The 26,520-nt window shown below is 26.1% G+C and overlaps 4 protein-coding genes and 1 long non-coding RNA gene across 6 annotated transcripts; 2 read left to right on the plus strand and 3 right to left on the minus strand.

The window, feature by feature from the left end:
• Window positions 1-317: 317 nt before the first annotated feature.
• On the minus strand, window positions 318-9,869 carry LOC122505882. Its single transcript, XM_043617751.1, has 3 exons — window positions 9,748-9,869; window positions 6,364-8,705; window positions 318-3,046 (listed from the first exon to the last, which is right to left on the minus strand). The coding sequence occupies exons 1-3, from the start codon at window positions 9,781-9,783 to the stop codon at window positions 709-711; spliced, it is 4,716 nt and encodes a 1,571-aa protein (XP_043473686.1). The 5' UTR covers window positions 9,784-9,869; the 3' UTR covers window positions 318-708.
• A 607-nt stretch (window positions 9,870-10,476) lies between these two features.
• On the minus strand, window positions 10,477-11,350 carry LOC122505852. The gene is made up of 2 exons (XR_006301957.1): window positions 10,855-11,350; window positions 10,477-10,650 (listed from the first exon to the last, which is right to left on the minus strand). It is a non-coding gene; the product is annotated as an uncharacterized LOC122505852 (long non-coding RNA).
• An 890-nt stretch (window positions 11,351-12,240) lies between these two features.
• Window positions 12,241-18,538, plus strand: LOC122505853 (putative helicase mov-10-B.1). Of its 2 annotated transcripts, none has more exons than XM_043617712.1 (10): window positions 12,241-12,287; window positions 13,538-13,625; window positions 13,848-14,339; window positions 14,444-14,599; window positions 15,318-15,611; window positions 15,805-15,939; window positions 16,048-16,241; window positions 16,367-16,649; window positions 16,814-17,108; window positions 17,336-18,538. In XM_043617712.1, the coding sequence occupies exons 2-10, from the start codon at window positions 13,603-13,605 to the stop codon at window positions 18,173-18,175; spliced, it is 2,712 nt and encodes a 903-aa protein (XP_043473647.1). In that variant the 5' UTR covers window positions 12,241-12,287; window positions 13,538-13,602; the 3' UTR covers window positions 18,176-18,538. The 2 variants fall into 2 exon arrangements, with proteins under 2 accessions (XP_043473647.1, XP_043473648.1); XM_043617713.1 differs by having other exon boundaries at window positions 12,254-12,287; window positions 13,541-13,625.
• A 1,193-nt stretch (window positions 18,539-19,731) lies between these two features.
• Window positions 19,732-20,782, plus strand: LOC122505883. The gene is made up of 4 exons (XM_043617752.1): window positions 19,732-19,949; window positions 20,244-20,383; window positions 20,469-20,704; window positions 20,749-20,782. Exons 1-4 carry the CDS (start codon window positions 19,784-19,786, stop codon window positions 20,780-20,782), a joined length of 576 nt encoding a protein of 191 aa, XP_043473687.1. The 5' UTR covers window positions 19,732-19,783.
• Window positions 20,783-23,686: 2,904 nt separating this feature from the next.
• Window positions 23,687-24,655, minus strand: LOC122505925. The gene is made up of 3 exons (XM_043617810.1): window positions 24,522-24,655; window positions 24,172-24,364; window positions 23,687-23,908 (listed from the first exon to the last, which is right to left on the minus strand). The coding sequence occupies exons 1-3, from the start codon at window positions 24,586-24,588 to the stop codon at window positions 23,827-23,829; spliced, it is 342 nt and encodes a 113-aa protein (XP_043473745.1). The 5' UTR covers window positions 24,589-24,655; the 3' UTR covers window positions 23,687-23,826.
• Window positions 24,656-26,520: the final 1,865 nt, after the last annotated feature.

Below are 26,520 nucleotides of genomic sequence, written 5' to 3' on the forward strand. Positions count from 1 at the left end.
AATTATAATTAGATAAGTTGAAAAAAATGTCTGGCTCACTTTGTAAAGAAAACTACCTCGATCAATATTTTTTAAAAACATATTTAAGTTTAATTGAAACATATTTTTTGGTTCATTTAAAGAAATAATGTATTTAATTTAAACATAAGTTTTGGTTGTTTTTAAATTATTTATAATCAACTTTTAAGTCTGAATGAAACATATAATTTTTAAACATAATTTTTGTTTAAATCAAAACAGAAAATATTTTTGAATTAAACATAATTATTCATACAAATAATATTTTCGAATCAAAGCAGTAGATATTTTCTATATATTGGGATTAAGCTTACAAACAAATTTTAATTAAACAAAATAAGAACTTTTTTTTGCAATTCTGTCATGTCTGTGTAAATAACGTTTGTCTTCACTTTTTGGCTTTGATTACTAACAGATTCCAGAAAAATTGAAGAATGTTATTGTTGTTTGATGTATTATTTTATTCGAATCTTAGTTTTTTATTAATACCATGAACAATAAGTAGAAGTATGAGTTATCGATTGTTAAATGCATTTGTTAACATTACATAACATTTACACAGTGTAAGATTAAAATTAGTGAAAATGAAAAAATTAAGTAACTTAGTATTAAAAACTAAATTTCTTCGAAAGTGGAAGAACATACGTAAGTACATGAAAAAAAACTGTGTTTTTAACAGTTGAGACATAATTACGAAAATGCTGCTAATAAACGATGCAGATCAGCTGATGAAAAATATTCAAAAATCTTAAGGATGTCTGTTGTTGTAAAGTGAATTTTATAATTTCTCTGAATCAGATTAAGCATAAAATTCATGCAATCATCAATTAAGTCTCTTTTTCGTTTACCCTTCTCGACATTTAACTTTAAAAATTCAGCATATGCTGGAAATCGATCAAAAGATGATTCTATCATTTGCAAGAACTGATCATTTTTAACATAAAATGCAAGTTTATTCACTGGTTTTGTTAAAACGTCGTAGAAAGTTATCTTCCAGTCACTGCCCACTTCTGCTTTCTTCATCTCTTTTATTTGTTGCTCACATTCGTTACGCCAATCCAATAGTTGAAAATACATAAAAAAATAGTGTACCTCATTTGAATAAAAAGTATCAGATATTAGAACTAAACGTGCAGCGAACAATTGTAAACGATCAAAAGAATCGTTTTTAAATGTATCATTACAAAGTAAGTTTTTAATTTTAGAATTCGTCGCGTCGGAATACCTACTTGAGTGACACAGTATAATTAAATAACTTCTATAATCTATTCTATTCAAGTAAAAAATACCATTCAAGCACAACTTATAATCATTGTATTCAAAAATAGTGTGAATGAAATCAGAAGGAAGACTAGACTTTTTCAATATTGTTTCTGAAACTAATTTCATTTCAGTATTATTCATGTAATTAAGACAGCACAAAAGGATTTCATTTCTAAATTTATGATTCTTTGCATTCTCCCCAAATACTTTATCTACTTGGTCGCAATTCAACGTTTCTTCATGCACCTTTGAACTAGATATAGACTTTTCTTCAGAAACTCTAATTTTACTTACATATAATAAATATTTCTTCAAATCGTCGATTTTATGATCTTCAATCTTGGGAATTAACATTTTCACAATGTTCAAGGTGGTTTGATACTCAAAAGGGGTAAGAGTCCAATATTCTTCATTCTCAGGTCCTCTTTGTAGTGCATATTGTAATGCTGATTTCCATTTAGATTTAGTAGCATCATTAATATCAATACCAGCTTTAAGAAGAAATTTGACAACTGTTGGTTGTCCTGCAGTTGCTGCGAAATGTAACAAAGTCTCTCCATCATCGGTCTTTAAATTTAAATCACCACCGACGTTCAATAGCATCTCGACTAGTCTTGTGTGATTGAAAGTTGCAGCAACGTGGAGAGGACTTCTATTTTTGAAAATTTCAAAAGAATAACCGGCATTCAGAAGGATTTTCAAAATTTCTTCATTTCCATTTTCCACTGCAACGTAAACGGCTAATCTATTAGCAATAGAGTTTTTATCAAAATTCAAAGCTTCTTGTTTTATGATCTCCTCAACAGTTTCCACTTGACCCTCTCGCACTGCTAAATGAAGCTTAGAATTACCTGAAGCATCAATTTTTGAACTGCATTTTAATAGGTATTTCCATATATTCAAATGTCCGACACAAAGTGAATATTGAAGTAGTATTTGAGAATTTAAAAATTCTTTGGTTTCTGGCATTGCTATTGATCTGAGTTCCGACAAACATTTCACCATTTTAATATTATTTTGTTGTTCAGCACAAGATAAGGAAGTATCGACATCATATTGAACATCAATTGCGATAAATCCGTTTTGCATTAATAACTTCACCATTTTTAAATTGTTATTTTGAACAGCATTAAAAAGAGGTTTAAACATTAATTGAAGATCCTTAGCTTCTTTATTTGCTTCAGATAGTCCAGCACCATTTTTTAAAAGAATTTCGACAAGTTGAATATTATTTCTGCACGTGGCAATGCAAAGTGGCGTTTTTTCAGATTCATCTTGAATATTAACATTTGCACCATTTGCTAAGAGAATTTCTGCAAATCGGATGTGATCATTATCTACTGCAAGATGAAGAGGACTTTCGCCTTTAAAATTTTTTGCATTCAAATCACTTTTCTGCACAAGTACATCAAACACTTCAGGATGATTGTAACTTATCGTTAAATGCAAAGGAGTATTCCCCTCTTCATCTCCTTCGTTGAAAGGGAAATTGAGCTCGACAAGTAAGGTAACAATTTTCGCGTGTCCTCTTGCTGCCGCTGTGTGCATTAAATACGGTACTTTGTTTCTCTCCTCTTCGGAAATGTCGCCAATTAAAGAGAGAACAAGTTCCAAATCGCCAGAATGGACAGCTTTGTACAGTGAAGTGTTCAGCGCGGGTAAATCGTATTTGCCGACTTCATCCAGTTCATAGTCTTCATAGTCACTATAGTCATCATTATCAACATAATCGAAGCCTTGAAAATCCTCTTCATCAGAAGACATTCTTTATACATAGATGAAATTGTTTATATTGAAGATTTAAATATCTGTAATAAAAAAGTTAATATTTTACGTAGTATCTAAAATCATATAATGTTACATTTTCTACCACTAGTAGATTATATATTAAAAAAAAGTATTCAAAAAAGCTTTTACGTCCGAGTTGTTTTTTCAATTAATAGGTAAAATAAATTTTTTACACGAATACATTCGGACAAGTGGTTTTTTATTACAAAAATTACTCCAACGTTTCGAAATCAATACGATTTCCTCTTCGAAACGAAGATTTGATTTCAAAATTTTTTTATTTCGAAACGTTGGAATAATTTTTGTAATAAAAAACCACTTGTCCGAATGTATTCGTGTAAAAAATTTATTTTTCATATTAATTTAAAAAATGTATTTATAATTTTTATAAAAAGTAAACAAAATCGCATAGGTTATGTTTGTCATATGCCGAATAAAAGTGCTTTGAGGAAAAATAATAAATTTAGCTATTTTTTTCATTATAAAAATAGGAACGTCTTTGACAAAGAAATAATATGGAGAATGTTTAAATGTCAATGCAAAAATATCGTAAATCTGAAAAAATCATAATAAAGAATAAATAATTCCATTTCTGTATTAATTACTTAAATTATTATTATTACTTAAATTACTTAAATTATTGATCAGAAGACGCAAACTATAAACTTTAAATTTAAATAAAAAATATATATTTTAAGAAGCAATTATTCTATATAACTTTATACATTTTTTTAGGTTAGATAATCATAATAATTATGTTGCTTATTTGACATACCTTTTTATTTTAATCTAATTCTTTTTCGATAATAGAGGAATAGACAATAAATTTAGTTCATTTCACGCACATGCGGAAAATTAGAAATGAGCATAAAGAATAAAAAAGAACATAGAGAGCACACCTCACACTCCAAATGGAAACGAAAATAGATGGAGCTATCTTGCATTTATCTTACATATTTAAAAATTATATAAACATATAATATCAGACTTCGCACTCGATAATTAATTTTAAAAAAGTATCAAAACGTAGCTTTCAAGCTAAAAAAAAAGTGACAAAAATTCCAATTCTATATTTTATTCTCCTGACTTTTTCCTAATTTTCATTAAAAATATTTACTTCTTTCTTATCCTGATGCTAATAAATTAAATTCCTGCGACGAATTTTAATTATTCATTAAAGAATTTAAATATTTATAAAAATAATTGAATTCTTACGAAGATTTTTACAAAAAAAATTTTAAATAATTGAATTCTGGTTGGAAATTTTATGAAAATAGTAGATATTGAAAATCATTGAATTGCGAAAAGTTTTTAAAAATAATTATAAAGTTTACAAAGTATTCTATATTAAAATTTTTGAGAAAAATTGAATGTTAGTGTTGCATTTTATTAAATTGTTTTGAAAATAATTGAATTCTTGCGAACGATTTTATTAGAATTTTTTTAAATAATTGAATTTCCAAGAATAAATTTAATACTTTTAAAAATAAGAATAAGAATTTTTGAAATTCTTCGATGAGTTTTATTATTTATGAAAATAATTAAATTTTCGCAATAATAAATTTTGTTAAAATTTTTGAAAATCCTAATTAATTTTTTTTTTTTTTTGAAGAATTTCTTTATATTTTTGTTTTAAATATTATGGAGTTTCTTTATTAATTTTAATTAAAAATTTTGAAAAATAATTGAATTTTATTAATAGAAAATACCTGTAATTGAATTCTTTTGAAAAATTTTATAACAAAATGAAGAAAAAAATTGAATTCTTTCGTTAATTTTTTTTTTTTTGAAAATAATTGAATTTTTGCAAAGAATTTTACTAAATTTATAAAATTGAATTTTTTTCAAAGCATTTATTAAAATTTTAGGAAATAATTGATTTCAGTTGAAATTTTTTAAAAAGGAATTAAGAAAAAAATTAAATTCTTTCGTGAAATGTTATTAAAATTTTGTTGAAAGTAACTGAATTTTTGCAAAAAAAAAAATTGTCTATTTAATAAAAGTAATTGAATTCTTCCGAAAAATATTATTTATAAAAATATTTGAATTTTGTTAATTCTTTTCAAGGGGTTAATAAAATTCGCAAAAACTGACTGTAAACACGATATATATAAATAAAAATAAGCATAGAAGATTCTATCAAAAAACAACTTTAACACACTGAAAAATTATTATATAATGTTAATCAGTCCAGGAAATTCGTAAATATTCCAAATTTAAGATGGCGGATCCAATATGGCGTCGATTATTTAAAAATTCAAACAATTCGCCCCTGAAACTTGTTACTCGGGGGTTTTTGCTGTCGCTGAATACAAATTTCACCTTAATTTTAAAAAATTCAAAATGGCGGATTAAATATGGCTGATGAATTTTTTAAAAATTTATCGGGTTTACCTGGCACGCTAAACTCGGAGTTTTTTTGGGGTCGATGAATACAAATTTCACTTTAGTTTTAATAAGTTCGTATTCAACATCCCTAAAAACCCACGAGTATATAAAGTTTCATCTAAATTCGATATAAATTTTTAAAAAATAAGTCAGCCATATTCGATCCGCCATTTTTAATTTTTTAAAACTAAGGTGAAATTCATATTCAGCGACAGCAAAAACCCCCGAGTAACAAGTTTCAGGCGAATTGAGTGAATTTTTAAATAATCGACGCCATATTGGATCCGCCATCTTAAATTTTGAATAGTTACTACTAATGTTTAATACTTTTTAATAACCTTTTTTTATTTCTATTCTTGTTAAGTTCAATTTATTATTATATATTCTATATGAGTGACAAGTAAATGAATTTAAAACTAATAATATTTCATATTTGTCCTAAATTTTTCATGCATGTCCTGCAATCGAGAAGAATTGATTTTTCCGAACCGTGGAATAGAAGGAGCTCGAATAAGGTAAATTCGCCTATTCAGAAGAATTAAGAAAGCTTCGTTAGCAGATTTTCTGGAAATTTAATTACATTCTCTATTTCTCGCTTTTATCAGGACTTCGTTTCGAAAAAGGAAGATAAGGAACAATTTTTGTAGAATTAATTTTAAATAAATCGAAAGGATTATATTTTATTTTTATAATCGAAGAACATAGTTATCTTACAACTAAAATAAACAACGTTTTCTTTATCTTTTATTTTTAAAAAATCATCTAAAAAGCTGTTAAGTTGTAGATACAACATGTAAATTATAATAATATTATACAGATTGTTAAGTTATTTCACTTGAAAAAAAAATGGAATTTCCATTCAATGGAAAAAAACTGGCTTTCTAACAGTTAAGACATGATTATGAAAATGCAGCTAATAATCGATGTAGATCAGCTGCTGAAAGATATTGAAAAATCTTAAGGATGTCTATAGTTGTAAATTGAATTTTATAATTTCTCTCAATCAGATTAAACATCAAATTCATGCAATCTTCAATTAAGTCTCTTCTACGTTTACCAATCTCGACATTTAACTTTAAAAATTCAGCATAAGCTGAAAATCGCTTGTAGGATGATTCTAGCTTGTGCAGGAAATGCTCGTCTTTTACGTAAATCGCAAGTTTATTCACTGGTTTTGTTAAAACGTCGTAGAAAGTTATCTTACAGTCACTGACCACTTCTATTTTTTTCATGTTTTCTATTTGCTGCTCACATTCGCTGCGCCATTCAATTCCTAAATTGTTGAAAAATTCGACTTCATCGTCTGAATAAGAATTATTGGATATCAAAACTAAATGTGCAGCAAGCAATTTTAAACGATCAAGAGAATCGTTTTTAAATTTTTGTTCTTTTAAAAATTCTGTTCTATATATCACTAAGTTATGGAAATTATAAAACATGTCAGAACTTCTCATCTGCCACAGTATAAGTAAATAACTGTTATAATCTGTTGTATTCAAGTAACTAATATCATTCAAGGTCAGTTTATAGTCATTGTATTCAAAAATAGTGTGTATGAAATCAGAAGAAAGACAATGAGAATATTCAGTTGCCAATTTTAAAAATACTTGGATTTGACTATGATTCATGTAATTAAGGCAGTACAGAAGAATTTCAGTTCTAAATTCTTGATTCTTTGTATTCTTCTCAAATACTTTATGTATTTGGTTGCAATTCAACGTTTCTTCATGTATCTTTGAACTAGCTGAAGGCTTTTGTTCGGACACTCTTATTTTATTTATATGTAATAAATATTTATTAAAATCGTAGATTTCAAGATATTTACTAATTTTGGGAACTAACATTTTCACAATGTTCAAGATGTTTTGATACTCATTAGGTGTAAAAGTCCAATACTCTTCATTCTCATTATCTCTTCGTAGTGCATAATGCAATGCTGATTTATATTTATATTTAGTAGCAGCCTTAATATCAATACCAGCTTTAAGAAGAAATTTAACCATCGTTGGTTGTCCAGCTGCTGCTGCGAAATGTAACAAAGTCTCACCGTCATCGGTCTTTAAATTTAAATCACCACCGGCGTTTAATAGCATTTCGACTAGTCTTGTGTGATTGAAAGTTGCAGCAACGTGGAGAGGACTTCTATTTTTGAAAATTTGAAAAGAATAACCGGCATTCAGAAGGATTTTCAAAATTTCTTCATTTCCATTTTCCACTGCAACGTAAACGGCTAATCTGTTAGCAATAGAGTCTTTATGAAAATTAAAAGCTTCTTGTTTTATGATCTCCTTAACAGTTGCCACTTGACCCTCTCGCACTGCTGAATGAAGCTTAGAATTACCTGAAGCATCAATTTTTGAACTGCATTTTAATAGGTATTTCCATATTTCCAGATGTCCGCAATCAAGTGACAATTCAAGTAATATTTGTGAATGTAAAAAATTACGGAATTCTCTTCTGCATATTGGATATATTCTAAATTCTTCCGTTTCTGGCATACTTATTGAGCCGTGATCCACTAAATATTTCAAGATTTCTAAATTATTTTGTACAACAGCAATGGATAAGGAAGTTTCATAACAATATGAAACATCAATTGCGTGAATCCCATGGAGCATTAGTAATTTAATAATTTTGAAATTCCTATTTGCAACAGCTTTAAAAAGTGGTTTAAACATTAATTTAAGATCTTTATTTTGTCTATTTGCTTCAGATAGTGCAGCACCATTTTTTAAAAGTACTTCGACAAGTTCAATATTATTTGTGGACGTGGCAATGTAAAGTGGCGTTTTTTCTTCGTTATCCTGTATGTTGACATCGGCACCATTGGTCACAAGTTTCTCTACTAATTGAATTTGTTTCTTCATTGTGGCAAGAAGAAGGGGAGTTTCGCCTTTAAAATTTGTTGCGTTTAAATCACATTTTTGAACAAGTACCTCAAACACACTTAGATGATTGAAACTTATCGCTAGATGTAAAGGAGTGTTGCCCGCTTCATCTCTTTCGTTGAAAGGAAAATTTTGCTCGACAAGTAAGTTAATAATTTCCGCGTGTCCTCTTGCTGCCGCTGTGTGCATTAATGATCTCTTTTTAATTCTTTCATCTAGGGATATGTCGTCAATCAAAGATTGAACTAGGTCGAAATCGCCAGAATGGACTGCTTTATACAGTGGAGTGTCCATCTTATTCTCTTGAGAATACATTCCTTTTATAGTATCTATGAAATTGTTTATTGAAGATTTAAATATCTGTAAGAAAAAAGATAATATTTTACGTATCTAAAATCATACAATGTTACAATTTCAAATAATTTCACATCTCATCAAAACTTAATTCTTTATTAAAATTAATTGTCTTAGTTTTTTTTAACGTATTGAAACCTACGTTTACCTATATTTAAACCAAAAAGAAAATAATAGCGTTAATTACCTCCAATTTTGTTCCGTAAACTTAAACATAAATAAATTTAATTATATACAATTAAAACATTTCCAAACAATTAAAATTTGGTAAAATCGTCAAAAAATAATTGAAGTTTTGAAAAAAGTAAATAAAAATAATTGAAATTTTGAAGAATTTTATTTATAAATATGACCGCATGATTTCTCCGAAATTTAAAAAAAAAATCTAAAACAATACATTTTTATCAATTTTTATTTATTTTATTCGAAAATAATTGAATCTTAAAAAATTAATGATAAAACAATTTCTAAGAATTAGTTTTTTAAAATATTTTAATGTAATTTTTCGAAAATAATTGAATTTCTTAAAAGAATTTTTGTATAATTTAAAAAAAACTAATTAATTTCTTGAGGAATTTTAATTAAAAATTTTAAACATGATTTTTTTCTTCAAAAATATTTAAAATAATTCTAAAATATTATAACTTTTTGTATATAATATTATATCTGAATTTTCGGTAATATGTAATTGAAAATATTGAATTTTATATAAATTAGAAGCAATTTTTGATAATTCAATTATTTTCAAAATTTTACAATGAAAATTCTTCAAAAGTTGATTTTCAAAAATTTTAACAAAATACTTGAAAAAAAAATAATTGTTTTCAATTAAATTCTTACAAAATTTCAATTATTTTAAAAAATAATTCAAGAATAATTTTTGAAAAATTTTTTATAGTTATTTTTCGCACTATAAACTGAAAATAATATTTTGCATTTTTTATACTAAAATATGTGGTATTTTGTTGCAATATTTGGAAGAAAAGTCGAAAAATCGCAATTTTTGAAAATACATAAATCGAAAAATGGCTCAATTTTCTTAATTTACCTGCCAGACTTGCCAAAAAAATTTGTTTTCTGTCATTTTCCTGATTTTACTTTTTCACCTTTTTGTTAAATTGTCTCTACTTCATATATATTAAGTTGTTATTTTTTTAACTTTTTTTTAATTCACTGGCACTTATTTTGACAGTTGACTGGCTGAATACACTCCGTTAAAAAAATCATAATATTATGTTGCTTTTAACATACCTTTTTATTTCAATCTATTTCTTTTTCGATAATAGAATAGATAATAAATATAGTTCTCATTTCACTGAATAATTATTATAGAATTATTATAATATGAAAGCGATCAAAGCAATTTCTAAAAATTTCTAAAAAACAACGCATAAAAAGTATCGAAAATAAGAAAGAAAAGAATATATATAGGTAGAGATAAAGGTGATACCAAGAAACATAAAGGCCAACGCAGAATAGAATCTTTAACCAACCGCAAGCGTAACCGTGCACTGTAAAAAAGCCCAATGTAAATTTACAACGTGTAACGTTGGAAACTTTTCGCTTCACGTATGACGTAGTACTATTACAGCCCAAATGTTAACTTACTTACCGTTCGTAACATAACCTCTCTTATGTGATTTCGCATCAAATTGTAAATCGACCACTCGTCGGTAATTTTACATAATAATTTCGCTGCATTTTAAAATTATTCTTTTTTATATTTATTTTGTATTACATAAAGGTTAAATTATAAAAAGGAAATAAAGGAAAAATGTAAGAAATAAATAAATATATTAAATATTTATAATATACAAATCACATTTGTAGCTTTTTTGTCATTTGTACAAAGTTAACGAATTCCCCAACAGAACAGGAAAAACAGATACTTTTTCCACTTTAATTTTAAAAAAATACGAGCTGCTTAAGCAATAGAGTCCATGAAGATATTCTGAAAAATTTTTTTATGTTTGAAAATTATTTTCATACAGAAAATTCACACAGTTGAATAAAATTTTTTAAGTATAAAAAATCATTAAAAACGTGTCTCTTTTTAGGTTAAAAGACATTACCTTATTAACTTTGATATATATGAAAAATTAAAAAGAAATCTTTCAAATTTAAGAAATGAAAAATGTTAAGAATTTGAACTTACCTTTACAAATTTCCTTTAATCTTTAAATTCTTAAAATTGTCGAAATTTTAATAAATTAAAATTAAAATATTAACGTTTGCCTATGCGCATAGTTTCTTATATGCCACTTCATCGTCACGCAGTGTAGAAAAACATTCGGGCAAAAAATATCATATTCGAATGTATACTTACAGACAGCTACATAATTCTACATACTGTCGGTAAAACTATCAGATGTAAGTTACTTAACACACGAAAATATTTTTACGGTTGGGTTGCTAACATACAACGTTATACGTGAAGCGAAAAGTTTCCAATGTATCACGAAATGATTAAACATTCGGGATGTACATTTACTAACGCGTGACACATTTACAACGATAAGCGTAATAATTTTACTTTTTAATTGTGAAAATACTATATGGGTGTTAAATTATTACGTGTACCGTAGTAAAATTACAAACTGGAAAATTTAAAATTAACGACCCGATTGTAATTCAACATTGGTCTTTTTTACAGTGTGAGAATGAGTTAATGTTAATTCTACACTTACCCAGCGCTCCGCTTTTCCGTGGCGCTTTGCGTGAGATAGAAAAAGATAGGGACTATCTCTATCTTTTTCTGTCTCACGCGAAGCGCCACGGAAAAGCGGAGCGCTGCGTAAGTGTAGAATCAGCATAAGAAGGATAGGTATATTGTTTATCCTTCTCTAAGGCCGCAGTCCCATGACAGCGTTTTGCGTTGCATCGTAAAGGCCAACGCAGAATAGATCTGTAAGGCCGCAGTCCCATGGCAGCGTTTTGCGTTGCGTTGTAATGAGAGAGAATGCAGCAAACGTATATTTGCGTCTTTTTCTCTCCCATTACGACGCAACGCAAAACGCTGTCATGGGACTCCACCCTAACCGGAACCGCAATCGTAACCGTAAGCGTAAGAATGAGTTAGAGAAGGATAAACAATATACCAATCCTTCTTTAACTCATTCTTACGGTTACGCTTACAATTGCGGTTCCGGTTACAGATCTATTCTGCGTTGGCCTTAAATATTTCTTAATTTTTCTATAATTATTGACAAAAAATTAAAAAGCAAAAATCCCTAGATTATATAGTTTTTATTCACTAGGTATGATTTCTCACAATTTCGTCAATTTCTCTAATTTAAAAATAAATGCGCACAAGAGCTAAAATGTTCACTTTATTCCCCGAGTTCACTCGTTGACGTTGTCTATATAAATTTAGATAAGAATATTTTTTTTCTCTATTATTCTGGAAAAAAGGATTTTTGTAAATTTGTAGTGTGTGTTATTTAATGTTTTAAAAAGTTTCTGGATTACATATATATCGATCTAAAAAATATTTATTTAATTGTTTAAAATAGAAGATTATGAATGCTTCTCTATTTTTAAAGAATTTTTCAAATAAAATTTGAATTTTCAAAGTAATACCAAAATCGAGTGAGTATTTTCAAATTTGATTATTTACAAACAAAGATACATACATAATATTATTGTACTGTACACGCAATAATTAAGATAGAAGAATAATATTTAGTGCCAGCAAATTTTCTTTTCGATTTTTTTTTTAATATTTAATTAAATTCAAAATAAAAATTTATTATTTTATTTTTAATAATTATTATATTTATTTTTCATTTTATTTATTTATATCCAAAGAAATATTTATAAATAATAATTAATAATTAAAACATTAAATTGAAATTAATAAAAAATATCATTTATTTTTTTCTCATTAGCATATGTTTAATAATAATAATAATAATAATAATAATAATAATAATGATTAATAGTAAGAAATTGTAATCTTATAATTATATTTTAATATTTTAATTTGTTTATGAACAGTTTAGATAGTTTTAATTTTTAATTATTTTTAATAATTAATAACAAGTTCTTATAAATGTAAATTTTTTAATTTATTGAAATATATTATTATATTAATTAAAAAATTTCAATTTCATAATAACTACTAATATAACGAAATAAATAAAATAATAACGAAATTAAGTAGTTATTGATTATAATTTTTTCGAACTAAATTATTTATTTATTAGAAATTAACAATTAATATTTTTAACTAATATTACAATAGAATTTTTAGAATAATTTATATTCTTCTAAATTGATTAGTAAAAGAATACCTACAATATCATGAATGTACGTGATTACCTATAAATGTATTTTTAAAAACAACGTAAAATGATTCATACCATACACCCTAAAGCTCTATTGTTTGTAATTATAAGCAGAGCCATGCAAAAATTATCAAATTACACTGTATATAAGCTATATACTATATATATACTATATATATATATATATATATAAAATTTGCAATATATAGCTTATATACAGTGTATTTATATATTTTATACATAATACATAATATAATTAATTTATTATATTAAAATAAATAATTGTTTATTATTATGATTATTATTATTACCATTTATTTAATGATTATTTATTTCTATGATTTATATAAAATAAATTTGAAGATAGAAAATTTCAAACAAAATTTTATACATTTTACAATTTTCTTTTTCAATATTATTAACATTTTGAATTCAAATTTATAAATAAAGACTATTTTATATTTTTTATGGTATTTATCTTTTGAATTTTGAGTTATATACAAACATGTTTATTTTTATATATTTAATTTTAAAAATATGCGTTTATTTCAGCAGAGAAATACTTTTTAAATTATTTTATTAAAAAGAGAACTAATCATCATTTCAATTTTTACAAAATGGGATTTCATCGCCTAAGAAGGTATAAATGAGAAACTTTCGTATAATAAAATCACAAGTAATAATAATAAATCTGTTCTTCTTAATTAATAACTATATGACTATAAATTAATAAATTATAAATTTCACGAATAATAAAAAAGCAACAAAGCAAAGGAAATAATTAGGATTAAATTAATTTATTGTTTACAAAATTATTAAATTTTTAAAAATTATTTTTAATTCTGTATATTTTATTCTAAAGAGATGAACTGGATGCTGTACCAGAATATGCTGTTCCCGAGGAACTAGTTAAGATTTTAAAAAATATTTTAAATGGAAATAATATGATGGCTAATTCGGCCAATAAATGGACAACGTTTTTAGAAAAAATAAAAAATTTAAAAGATTTTGATGATGATAATTATTTCTCTACTTTGAGAAATCTTTTATATTTGGAAGAATGTTTTGATAATAATTCTATAGACGATGTAAAAAAGAAGGAGATAGTAAAAATATGTTATAAAAAGGAAGAATCGCATTTTAAAATAAATCTAAAAAAAATTGATAAAGAACTTTGCTTTTTAACAGAAAATTCTGTTATAGAAGTACAAAATATAAAAATGTTTCCTAAACGAAAATCCAAGAATGATAAGATTGAGCCGATTAAGGTTGATGTGGAAAAACATAGTTTTATTGTAACTAAAGTATCATCAGAATCAGGGTACATTAATGTAAAACCTAAAAATTACGAAAAGTAAGTTGTAAATTTTATTTTTAACCCCTCATCTGGTTTTGATAAACCAGAAATTAAAACTTTATTTTTTAAACAACGCTAATTTTATTAAAATATTTTAACAGATTCAGAAGACAACATCAAAAAAATGATACGTATTACATTGAATTTGAATATTCCAATTGGCCCACCAGAGTCTGTCAATATGCAATCGATTTGATTGATTGCGATCTTGGCTCATTAAAACTTTATACAAGGAGATTGTCATATACTCCAAAAACGTACGTAAGAATATTAAATCTTTCTCAAATAGAGCTTTTGTTTTTTTAAGATGTATGACGCATTCTATTTAAAACCGTTCCACTTACAAAAGACGATTGCATCAAATGTGCTTTTTAAATGAATTTTATTCTATAAAAAAAGAGAATTACATATTAACCCCTTCAATGCGTTCACATATTCAATAATTAAAAATGGCGAATATGATTTTTTTATTTATATCTAAAATCTCATGAAACTTAGTATTTAAGGAACTGACATGGTAGCTTTTCTTACTGTATACTATAAGTTTTATGAAATTTCGGATAAAATAAAAAATTATGTCAGCCATTCTGGATCCGCCAAATTAAATTTCTTAATTTTGACGTCAGATTTGAATTCAGCGACCTGTTACATTCAAAGTTTATTATTTTATTATTTTTGCCATTTTAACTGATTTGATCAATTTCATTAAGGCTTTAGCTCAGATTTAAAAAAAAACCCTCTTCGTTTTTCAGAAGTGTTGATATTGACGTTTAGTTTTGTCTCACATTTGGTACAAAACTGACATCAATTTCTGCCCGTTGTGGTTTCTTTGATAACTCTGTAGTCGATTAGAAAACGTATCATATGATTGTCCAAAAATCCAGCAACACTTGAACTATAAAAATGACATTTAAGAGCGCTAGAGTGGGGATAAGTCAGTGTAGGCAGTGGATTAATAGTAGAAATATTTTTCAGATTAATTACATCATTCATTAATAAAAACATTGCAAGAAATCCCGAGCAAGTGCAAGCGGTACAACAAATTGTCGGCGGCACATCATATCCGTCGCCATATTTAGTCTTCGGGCCTCCGGGAACTGGAAAAACTTCCACGATTGTTGAAGCGGTTTGTCAATTAATCGAGAGAGGCAAGAATATTCTAATCTGCACTCCTTCCAATGTTGCTGCCGATGAGGTTACAAGAAGGTTATTGAATTGTGACATTTCGCCTGATTTGATTTATCGAATGACGAGTAAATCAGTCGAAAGGTGAGACAATATTTATATCTCTATTTAACCTAATATAATAATGTTACTTTGACTGCTTTTGTTTTTTTTAAATTTCTTCTTTTAACTAAACACTACATCAACATTGTTTTGCAACCTAGTGTAATTCCGGAAAAATTCAAGTCTTTTCTATATAATTATATATTATTAATATCAATAATTTTATCTTGTTTAGAGGGTTATTTAGAGATACTATACCGCAGGATGTAAAGATTTGTATGCATTTCGAAAAGGGAGGTATTGAGTATCTAAAAAGTTCTGCTATTCGGCGTAAAAAAGTAATTATATCAACACTTATCTCAGCTGCAAGGTATACATATAAATTTATTTTATACTTTATTTAAATAATTTAAATAATCATTTAACACTTATATTTAAATCAGGATATATTTAATATAAAAAATACTTAATATTTCAGATTTTTGAGATTAACATATTTCGAGAATTTTTTTAATTATATTTTTATCGATGAAGCTGGCCAAGCAACTCAGCCGGAAACTTTTATACCATTTGCCATTTCAAGGAGACATAGAAGATGTAATCTTGTAATGTCTGGAGATCCGAAACAATTGGGACCAATTGTAATGACTAAATATGGTAGTCATTTACTAGGTTTGTAAAATAGAAATTATTGAGGTCCTTTGCAATTAAAAATTTCTTTTCTAAGAAAATTATTTTTTCTAAATCATCCACTTCGTCATCCCGAAAATTTAACTATAATTTAATCTTCTTTTAAGGAATTTCAATGTTGGAACGTTTAATGGAGAAGAGTTATCTTTACAAGAAGGATTATAATAGTAATAAATACAATCCGAACTTTTTAACGAAACTCGTGCAGAATTATCGAAATCACGAAACAATACTTCGATTACCAAACCATATGTATTACGACAGCGAACTCATTGCATGTGCCGGTAATGGAGTGAAAATTGCCGAAAATTGGAGAAATCTACCGATAAAAGGATTTCCGATTATTTTTCACCCTGCGTATGGACATGAAGAAAATAATGAGTCTCATAGGTCTTTATACAATTTTTTTTTAATTTACAAAATATAATTTAAATAACTAAATTTATTATCATGTTTATAAATTTATTATATAATAATTTTTTGCTTTTACCATCAGGAAGCAAAAAAGTGAAAAAAAATACAAAACTAATACGCTATACTTTTTATTTATTTAGCATTGCAAACACAGTTGAGGCAGAAATTGTTATGAACTATGTTGAAAAATTACTTTATGAAGGTTTGGAAGGTATGCAAATTTTTCAAAGGAATATTGGTATTATCACGCCATTTCGATATCAAAAGAGTATAATTATGAAGAAACTTAAAAATAGAAATTTATCCAAAATATCTGTCGGAACTGTCGAAAGTTTTCAGGGTCAGGAGAGAGATATTATCATTGTCTCTTTAGTCAGGTCAGCAATTTTCAAAAACGGAAAGAAACCTCACATTGGATTTTTGAATGACGATAAGGTATTTAATTTTAACGTATTTTTAAATTTATTTTTTATAATTACAATTCAAATAAAATGGAGTAGGTTAAAAATTTTTCATTTTATTCAAGTTCAATTTTTAAAATTTAATCCTATACCTACTTTTAAACATATAATTTAATAATTTTAAGATAAACATTATCTTTTATCGAAATTCAAAAATAAAGGTTAAAATAATATTCTAAAAATATTTTATTCCATTAACAGAGATTTAATGTAACGATCACTCGAGCAAAGTGTTTGCTAATCGTTATTGGCAATCCAATGGTGTTACAAATCGCCGATTGCTGGAGAAATTTCATCAACTATTGTAATGGCACCTATTGCATAGATAAAGTCATCACGAAGAATCCTATTCAATCTTATAATAATCAAATCATTGAAAATAGATTTATGACGTATTGTAATCGCACCTATTGCACAGATAAAGTCATCACGAAGAATCCTATTCAATCTTATAATAATCAAATCATTGAAAATAGATTTATGACGACAAGAAGTAATCAGCATCAAAGCATTGTAAATAGACTTATGACGACAAGAATTCATCAGAATCAAGATAAAATTGCCAATAATCATCAAAATATGGAAAATAAAATTAGATGGACAAGAAATGATCAGAATCAGCATAAAATTGCCAATAATCATCAAAATATGGAAAATAAAATTAGATTGACAAGAAATGATCAGAATCAAAATGTGGGTAAAAGAACTACAAGGACAAGAAATTATCAGAATCAAGCTAAAAATGAAAATAATCAAAACGTTGAAAATAGACTTATGAGGACAAAAAATGATCAGAATCGAAATAAAAGTGCAAATAATCAAAATATTCCAAATAGACTTATGTCGACAAGAAATGATCAGAATCAAGCTAAAAGTAAAAATAATCAAAACATTCCAAATAGACTTATGTCGACAAGAATAAATGATCAGAATCGGGATAAAAGTGCAAATAATCAAAATATGGAAAATAGAATTAGAAAAGCAAGAAATGAACAGAACAAGGAGAAAACTGACAATAACAAAAACAGAAATTATAAGTAAGGGAATAAATTATAAAACAAATTCTCCTGTAAATGAATGCACAAATTTTATTTTTTGTACATTAAATTTTGCCGCATTTTTAAATATAAATTAATTTATATATATATATACTTTTTGAAAAAGTTTAAACGACAATATAATTGTCTTATTTTTAAGCAAAATTATTTTTTAACTACGAAAATAAAATTGTTTTATACAGTTTGTTACTTATATTTCACTATGTTTTTTTTTTGAACACGTGAATATTGACGATTATGAAAGATTTTTTTTTTTGTAAAAGCGATGCTAGATTCACTCCAATTCACTCCTAGTGAGTGACATTTGAGATTGGTTCTAGAAATAAAAATTTTATATTTTAAAAAATGTTTCGTTTTCTTAAAAACTACATTGAATTAGGAAATGATTGAAAAAAAATAAAAATAGGTTTTTTTTAATTATAATAAAAATTTACCGCAATTTTCGCATCATTTCAATTCAATTATTATTTTCAAGAATTTTAAACTAATATTCTTCTTTAAATCAAATTATTTTTAATACTTTTCGAAAAAGTTCTATGACAATTTTTCAAATTCGCATTTGTTTTCATCTCAATTTTACGAAATTTCAATTATTCGAAAATAAAAACCTCAAATAATTTTTATTTTTTATTATCTATTAATATGAAGGATCGATACGTACTGTACAATTATCCATTATCTTTTTTAATGATTTATGCAGTTCATTATTTTTTATTTCCAATTTCTCAATATTTGATATAATTTACAATTTATTTCTATTTAAATTTCTCTATGGATTATATCACTAATTTCTAATTTCAGAATAAAAAACCATAAAATTTAAACCTTAATTATAAAGATTTCCATTTTCATGAAGATAAATGATAATTATAAATTATTATATTGAGTTAGATAACAAATAACAATGTCGTCATAAAATGATTCTAATGTCAATAAAGTATCAAAATCATAAAGCTATTAGTTTTAAAATTGATTGCATCTGTGAACTAAAATTTTGTCTTAAACATTTTCTTTTTATTTATTTTTTTAAGAAAGAATTAAATTTTCATTATATAGTTACGTTTCAAAAGTCTTGTTATATTTTAAAGGATTATAAATTTAATATAATGTTAAATGAAGCTTTTATTCAGAAATTGGAATAATTTAATATATAATTAATATATAATATATAATATAATTTTATATATGAAATAAAAGTAAATGCTATTTTTTAGTATGTAGATTTTAAGAGAAGTTGAGTTCTTAATATTAAGAGAAAAAAGTCGGATTAATTTTTTCTATAAATATAACATATCAGATATTAGAAAGAAAGAGATCTGGCTGATTTTAAAAAGGAACTTGACATACTATTTGCTTATATGAGAGGATTCGCAATAAGCGTGTAAATGTTGATAGAAATCAATCTAAATAATTCAGTTGTTGTCATATAATTGTTGCAATTATATGTTTAGCATGAAGAGAACGCAGTCGTATAATTTGCAAAATATATTTTAAAGATAATAAAAAATGAGCTTTCATAATTATTCACTTAGTTTACTACATTGTCACTATTATAGTAGAACAACAAAGAAGAGCATCAAAAATTATTATAATGAAGAGATTATTGAAAATTGTAAAGTGGGTTCCAAATAATATTCATGAAAGTATTTATCCACTGATTTTCATAAACTGGCTGTCAATATTTGGCTTCAGTGGATATCCCTTAGGCGGTACGAAATATAATAAATTCCGTTCCATTCCGGGGATAATACTTTTTGGTATGTTCTGCAAATGGCTCTACTAAATAATAATCATTTATTAATTGCTTCTCCACACTTTCTTTTTTCATTTATACTAAACTATTCTTACTGTTTTTTACATTTTTGACTATACGGCTATACGCATATTCTATGACAAAAAGAATGTCTTGGAAGCTCATCACAAAATTATCAAGTCGCTTATATATTTTACTCGGGAACGCGAACAAATAAATTTTGTCACTTTTACTTTATTAAGTTTTATTATTTATGTTTATTCTATTCAATTTATTGTTCATTTTATTGTTATTATAGGTATTCTTTGTTGGGTGATTTGTAAGACTTTTCACGAATATGTAGATCCAAGCCCATTTGCGTATGCTGTCGAAGGAGTATTCATCACGGACACAATAATAATATTTGCTGCTCACATAAACGGTTGGATTAACTTTAAGGTACGTGATAATAATTTTGAGACGAAATTCAAGCATGTGGAAAATTTCCATAAAAATTGTAATTTGTATTAATCAAATTAAATAGAAGTTGAATGGTCTTTATGAAAGTATGATGGAATTGGATGATGCGACTAGAAATCTTGGCTTCAAGGAAAATTATAGCAGAACTTTTAAAGGTCTGCTAAGATGGATATTTGCCTTTTTAGTTTTAGGCTTAATGACAGAATTTTTTATGTTTGAAGAATTAGAATTTTTTGGAATTCAATTTTCGGTGATCTACTTTGCAACAGTCATAGATTTGAATATACACTTAAGTATCAAGTACGTATATTATACTTGTGATCCTTGTGATATTTTAAAATCAGACGACAAATTGAAAATAATTTACAAGTCTTTTAGAAACATGTTATTTAAGAAATAAACATATATAAACTAATTTTATTTTATGTACCAGGTTCATTGCTATTAAAATCAAATTCTTAAACAACTTGCTAATAGAGAACTTTAAGAAAAATTCAAATGAATCTATCTTACATGATCAGTTAAAACATTCTTCAACACAAATGCATCTGCTGCTTCTGAATTCCATTCGTCAATAGAAACAATTTATTTGGAGTCTGAAAATTTGACAGAAGAAAAGAAGAGTTGCTTGCAAAAAATAAAGTAAGTAATATATATTTATATATTTCTGTCTCGGAAGTCTACTTTCCGAGTCGGAAGTAAATAAAAAAACCTAAAATCTTAAACAATAAAAAAATATTTTTTTTCAGATGCATTTATTTGAGCCTTTACATTCACTCTAAGCAGGTAAATCAAATTTATCAAATACATTTACTTTTGCAAATGATTTGCAATGCTTATAATTTAGCGACATGGGCTAGCCTCTCAATAATAATGGATTATTATCCTAACAATTATTTTCTACTTTATGCGTGTTTACTAAAAGTTATCAAAAGCGCTTTAAGATTTTTTCTCATTGTCGCGCCATGTTGTCAAATCGAGAAAAGCAGGTAATATGTGATAATGTTAAATTTTAAATATAATTTCTAGAAATTAAAATTTACAAGTTTATTCATAAATTTAAAAAATTTTATTTCAGAGCAATGAGATGAAAGAAACTCTGTCAGGATTGGTAAATTACGAAATAAACACCTTACTTGCAAAACAGGTAATAACTTCATTTTTAAATGAATATTTAATCATTATTTAGTTAAAAAATATTTTTTGTCCTACCTGCACGGAAAGTATGTCATTTCAGGCACTTAGAGCGGGCGCAAAGTAACTCATTCCCACCCAGGGGTAGGGGAAGCCTCCAAGCGGGTGGGAAAGTATTTAGCGCCCCTATGTTAATTATTCGATTTTCTTCATTAAAATGCGATATTTTCGACTTTCTTTTTATGTTGACTATAAAAATGCAAACATTTTCAACTTGTTTTATTTTGTCTATAAAAATATGTGCATTTTTTCGATTTTCTCTAAAAATTGTCAATTTTAAACAATCTTGCTTCAGTTTTGTTTAATTATTAATTACTACGTTCTAAATAAATAAATCCTATATTTCCAGAATACATTTTTTTCTTATTTCTATATTAAAACTTCTATCATTATAGACTTCAAAGAGTTAACATTTATATAGAGTTTAATTTTTAACTAATATGAGCGTTTAATCGTTCGTGCCCTCAATGACATACTTTCCATGCAGTTAGGACAAAAAATTATGTTAGCATCATGGGCGCAAAGGTGATTACAACTCTGGCGAAATCACCTATTTTGCGCCCTTGATACGAAAATAACTATATAACGTCAATATTATTTTTTTACAGAAATCAAGATTTTCAAAAATTTTAAATTCAATAACATGTAAAAATATTTTATTATAAAACATGAACATATTATCGATCACTCCGAGTCTTCGACTTTGAGTAATCGCTTTCTTAATGTTTTATAATAATTAAAACTTGATACTATCATTATTTTATATTATAAAAATATTGTTACTATAATTTCTTCAAAATTATTTTCATTTCAGTTCAATTCTTAATTTCTAGAATTTTTAACAAAAATTCTTCTTAAACTCAATTTTTTTAAATAATTTTTCAAAAAGTTGTTGTTTAAAATCCTGTTACTTAAAATTTTTACGTAATTTCGATTATTGTGAGATTCTTCAATTAAATATATATTAGAAAATAAAAACTTGAAGAATTAAAGAAAAATTCAATTAAATTTTTGTAAAAAAAATTAATTCTACAGTAGAATTGTTAATCAAAAAGTACGAAAAGTTAATGTTTTCAAAGATTTTAATTTGAAATCTTTTCAAAATTCAATTATTTATAAAAATTCTGTAATTTTAAACGCAACTTTTCTAAAATTCAATTAATTTTGAAATAATTATGTAAGATTAAATTTCAAGAATAAATTTTATAGAAAATATTAATTTTCCAGGATTTTGATCAAAATTCCCTGCTTTTTCCAGGTTTTTTCAAGGTTTATAAAATTTCCTGACATTTCCAGGTTTTGTGGCATAATCCTATATGTGCTAAAAAAGACCTTGAAAAAAATTTTTTTTTACTTTCATCAAAAAATTTTTTTAAACCGAATGTTGAAATTGATATTATATATATATATATAATTATAAAATCTTATTCTTTGCATCAAGATAAATCGATTGATCTATATAAAGTATACATTTTATGAGAATTTATAGTTATTGTAATTGCAATTGAAGCCGAAAAATTCGCATTTTTCTCAAAAATTCAATTCTTTGAGCAAAATTATGTTGCTGTACAATAAAATCTTACTTCTTTCTTTCAAAAATCATAATGTGCATCAAGACGAATCGATTGATGTATACAAAGTATATAGGAATTTATAGAATTAATTACAGTTAAAGTTGAAAAATTCACTTTACTAAATTTTTTTTTTGTTTATTTAGAATCATATTACTAATAAAATTTTGTTCTTTTCATTAAGTCGAATGAACTTGATTTTTATAAATGTTAGATTGTACTGAAAATTACTTAAAAATTATAAATATATACTTGTCGTTAATGCTTCCTCTACAAATTTATTTGCTAATCGTATAAAGAAGAAGCATCAAAATATCCATGTAATGAACATCTAGATTTACAACTTGTTTTTAGATGGATGACTTACGCCAACGGATAATACAATTGCCAATAATTTTTTCAACTTTTGGATTTCAAAAATTAGGAATGACATTTATAGAGAAGGTAATAACATAATTCTTTTGATTTAATTGTAAATTATATAATTCATGTTTTATATAGTTTGCAGTAACTTGCACTACAATTTTTGGTTACATACAATATTTCAAAAAGAATACAGAATAAGGTTTGAATGGCCAAACATATTAACTCAGCTACGGTACTGTGGATAATCTTTCCGAGAAAACTTTTATGCCAATGGCAATGCCGGAACCAGACTTAGGATTTGCCAGCGCACACGTCAGCAGGATAACGTTTTTTAGGATTACTAAAATCCCGTGTTTTAGGAATCTCGTGAGGCCTTTAAATTATAAAATTTTTAGAAATGGTTTAAGAACATTTTCTCTATGTATAGAAATATATGCTAAAGTGAATCGATTTGTAAATAATATTTTATTATAAAGAAGTAAATAATGTTATTGCTTCCTTCACGAGAACAAGCACATTTTTTTTTGCTGATCGCAAAAAGGAATCAATACATTTTAATGTATAATATAATGACTATATCTACATTTATATTAGAAAATAGAAATAATCATAAAAAGAACTTAATTTTGTTATTACTTTGTAATAAAATAATAGCAGCAATAAAAAGGTCCCTGTTTTACACAATGATCATGAGTAGTAGACCTTTCGTTTGGTATATCATAGTTGCAGTCATCCGTTTTTTTCTTACATTCTCCAAACTTAAAATGTGTACCATTAATGCATGTGTAACATTTATGATCTCTTGCTGCATTTCTAGTCCCGTAATAATCTGCAATGTATTTTATTTTCATTATACTCTAACATTGCAAAATATTTATTACTTTACAACTCACAAAAATATTAATATTTGTCCTTCCGACATTATATAAATGAGTTAAAAAACAAAAATCTTATTATTAACATTAAAGAAAAGTTTATAAACTTACTAGCAAACCCAAGTACATCATGTACTGGAAGTAATAATAAAAACACCAATAATAAAGAGAAATGCATTCTTTTTTTTAAATTACGTACTTCCTTGTAGTTTATATTGATGTTAATATAGAAATTAATATTTGAAGTAAACTGTTGGCCTACATACTAGGATAACGAGTATATATATATATATATATATATATATATATATATATATATATATATATATATATATATATATATCTATATTAATAAAACCAGACTTCTGTCTGTACATTGCTCCAATCTTGAAAATTCTTATATATTTTTTCTTCTTGAGACATGAGAATTCGAAAAATGTAAAAAAAAAAATGTCTGTCTGTCTGTCTATCTGTCTGTCTGTCTGTCTGTCCTTCTGTCTGTCTGTCTGTCTGTATGCAAAACTTTGTTCGCGCATCACTTGAAAACGGTTCAACCGATTGAAGTGAAACTTGGCAGTCTATTAGGTATTAACGTAACTTAAAATCATAGCCTTATCCGATTAAAAAATATTAACTTAAACGAAAGTTACGACATTTTTTCAAAAAATTCGAAAAATCAAAAAAATGAAAAATTTTTATTTTTTATAAAATGGATGAAAAACTATCCTTAACTAACTTTTTAGATAAATACAACCCATTTCTATACTAAAATTTCAAAAAAGACGTATTTTGAAATTTTTTTCGATTTTTCTGATCAAATTTTTTCTACAAAAATGATGATTTTTGATTTTTAAACAAGCTTTTTATGGAAAGTTATTAAACTTTTTTTATTTAAAGACCAGTATTTAAAGCAAGAAATTTGCCTCATTTGACCAAAAAAATTGTTTCAATATTCAGTTTTTAAAATCAAGAAAGTTATACAGAAGTTAACAAAAAAATGTTCATATAAATTAAATGTATCACTGCTACTCAAAGGGTTAAATATTAATTAATTCTTGCATTAAGTTGGTATTGATATTTTCTAATTAATTAATTAATTTGTTTTCTTGGTAATTTTAATTTCAATTTTATTATAAAAATAGAAAAAAATAGGATTTTTAAATATAAAATTTAAAAGTTTAAATATTTTTACCCATAAAAATTGAAAATATTAATATCTAATTTTTTTGATTTTACCTACTTATAACTTCTAAATAAGATGTTTTTTGTTTTTACAAATTATGATCCAAGATAATTTAGTAATACTGAAATAAAAATGTTTCATATTTTTTATCGAATTTAATTAACAAGAATTTTTTTTTAGTTTTACAAAGCTCCTAGAGAATAATCCCGAGTAGAAATTTTGACAGGGGCCTGGCCGGGTCCAGACAGGGGTGAAACAGGGAACCCGCCCAGCGCCATGACGAAAAGCCCGATTGGACTAGCTACCAGGCCGGGGCCCGGTCGGGTTCCCGGTTTCATGCGGGGTCAGGGCCCTGTTAGGGCAATTTCTGCACGGGATTTAAAAACTTGCCAAAAACAACCAATAGTGGTCACCTCCACGTGGTGCTTCTCGGAAAAAAGATAATAAATGGTTTTTTATAAGCTCCAAATGCGAAATTCTAAGACTGCAAAACGGGCCCGTCAGCACTGAAAAAATTACATTCTAATTTTAAGAAAAACTTCTTAAATATGCGCCAAGAATATTCCCCACTTAAATTAAGTAGGAAATATTCTTACAATACTAATTTTCTTCTTATTGTAAGAATATTTCCCACATAATCTAAGTGGGGAATATAAGAATATTAAGATTTTAATATTAAGATTTTCTTAAAATTAAAATGTAATTTTTTCAGTGAATGTCTGCAGAAAACTGGCAAAAACTACTGGACCTATACTGGCATTCAAAACGTCTCATTGCTGGTAACGGGACTTAGCACGGACCAATAGTGGCACATTATTATCAGACTATTAGGCTAAACTTTTCTATTTATGATGGAAAGTTGTAATTGAAAGTATTGGATAAAACTGAATTCTCGGATTTTTGGAAAATCCGTGACAAAAAAATAAA

This window comes from Leptopilina heterotoma, unplaced genomic scaffold (genome assembly GCF_015476425.1).
Source record: "Leptopilina heterotoma isolate Lh14 unplaced genomic scaffold, ASM1547642v1 Lhet_38, whole genome shotgun sequence".
NCBI lineage: Eukaryota > Metazoa > Arthropoda > Insecta > Hymenoptera > Figitidae > Leptopilina > Leptopilina heterotoma.

Bases quoted from the DNA above. Each gene is read 5' to 3' on its own strand.
- LOC122505925 (XM_043617810.1), bottom strand. From the start codon at position 24,588: ATGCATTTCTCTTTATTATTGGTGTTTTTATTATTACTTCCAGTACAT. The intron at 24,365-24,521 runs GTAAGTTTATAA...AATACATTGCAG, and splicing joins TGATGTACTTGGGTTTGCTA to ATTATTACGGGACTAGAAAT. The intron at 23,909-24,171 runs GTAATAACAAAA...TATAATTTAAAG, and splicing joins TGCTATTATTTTATTACAAA to GCCTCACGAGATTCCTAAAA.
- LOC122505883 (XM_043617752.1), top strand. From the start codon at position 19,784: ATGAAGAGATTATTGAAAATTGTAAAGTGGGTTCCAAATAATATTCAT. The intron at 19,950-20,243 runs GTATGTTCTGCA...TTGTTATTATAG, and splicing joins TCCGGGGATAATACTTTTTG to GTATTCTTTGTTGGGTGATT. The intron at 20,384-20,468 runs GTACGTGATAAT...CAAATTAAATAG, and splicing joins ACGGTTGGATTAACTTTAAG to AAGTTGAATGGTCTTTATGA.
- LOC122505882 (XM_043617751.1), bottom strand. From the start codon at position 9,783: ATGACAGAAAACAAATTTTTTTGGCAAGTCTGGCAG. The intron at 8,706-9,747 runs GTAAATTAAGAA...TTTTTCTTACAG, and splicing joins TTTTTTGGCAAGTCTGGCAG to ATATTTAAATCTTCAATAAA. The intron at 3,047-6,363 runs TTCATAATCATG...CTATGTATAAAG, and splicing joins CATCGATTATTAGCTGCATT to AATGTCTTCTGATGAAGAGG.
- LOC122505853 (XM_043617712.1), top strand. From the start codon at position 13,603: ATGGGATTTCATCGCCTAAGAAG. The intron at 15,940-16,047 runs GTATACATATAA...TTAATATTTCAG, and splicing joins ACACTTATCTCAGCTGCAAG to ATTTTTGAGATTAACATATT. The intron at 16,650-16,813 runs GTCTTTATACAA...TTATTTATTTAG, and splicing joins GAAAATAATGAGTCTCATAG to CATTGCAAACACAGTTGAGG.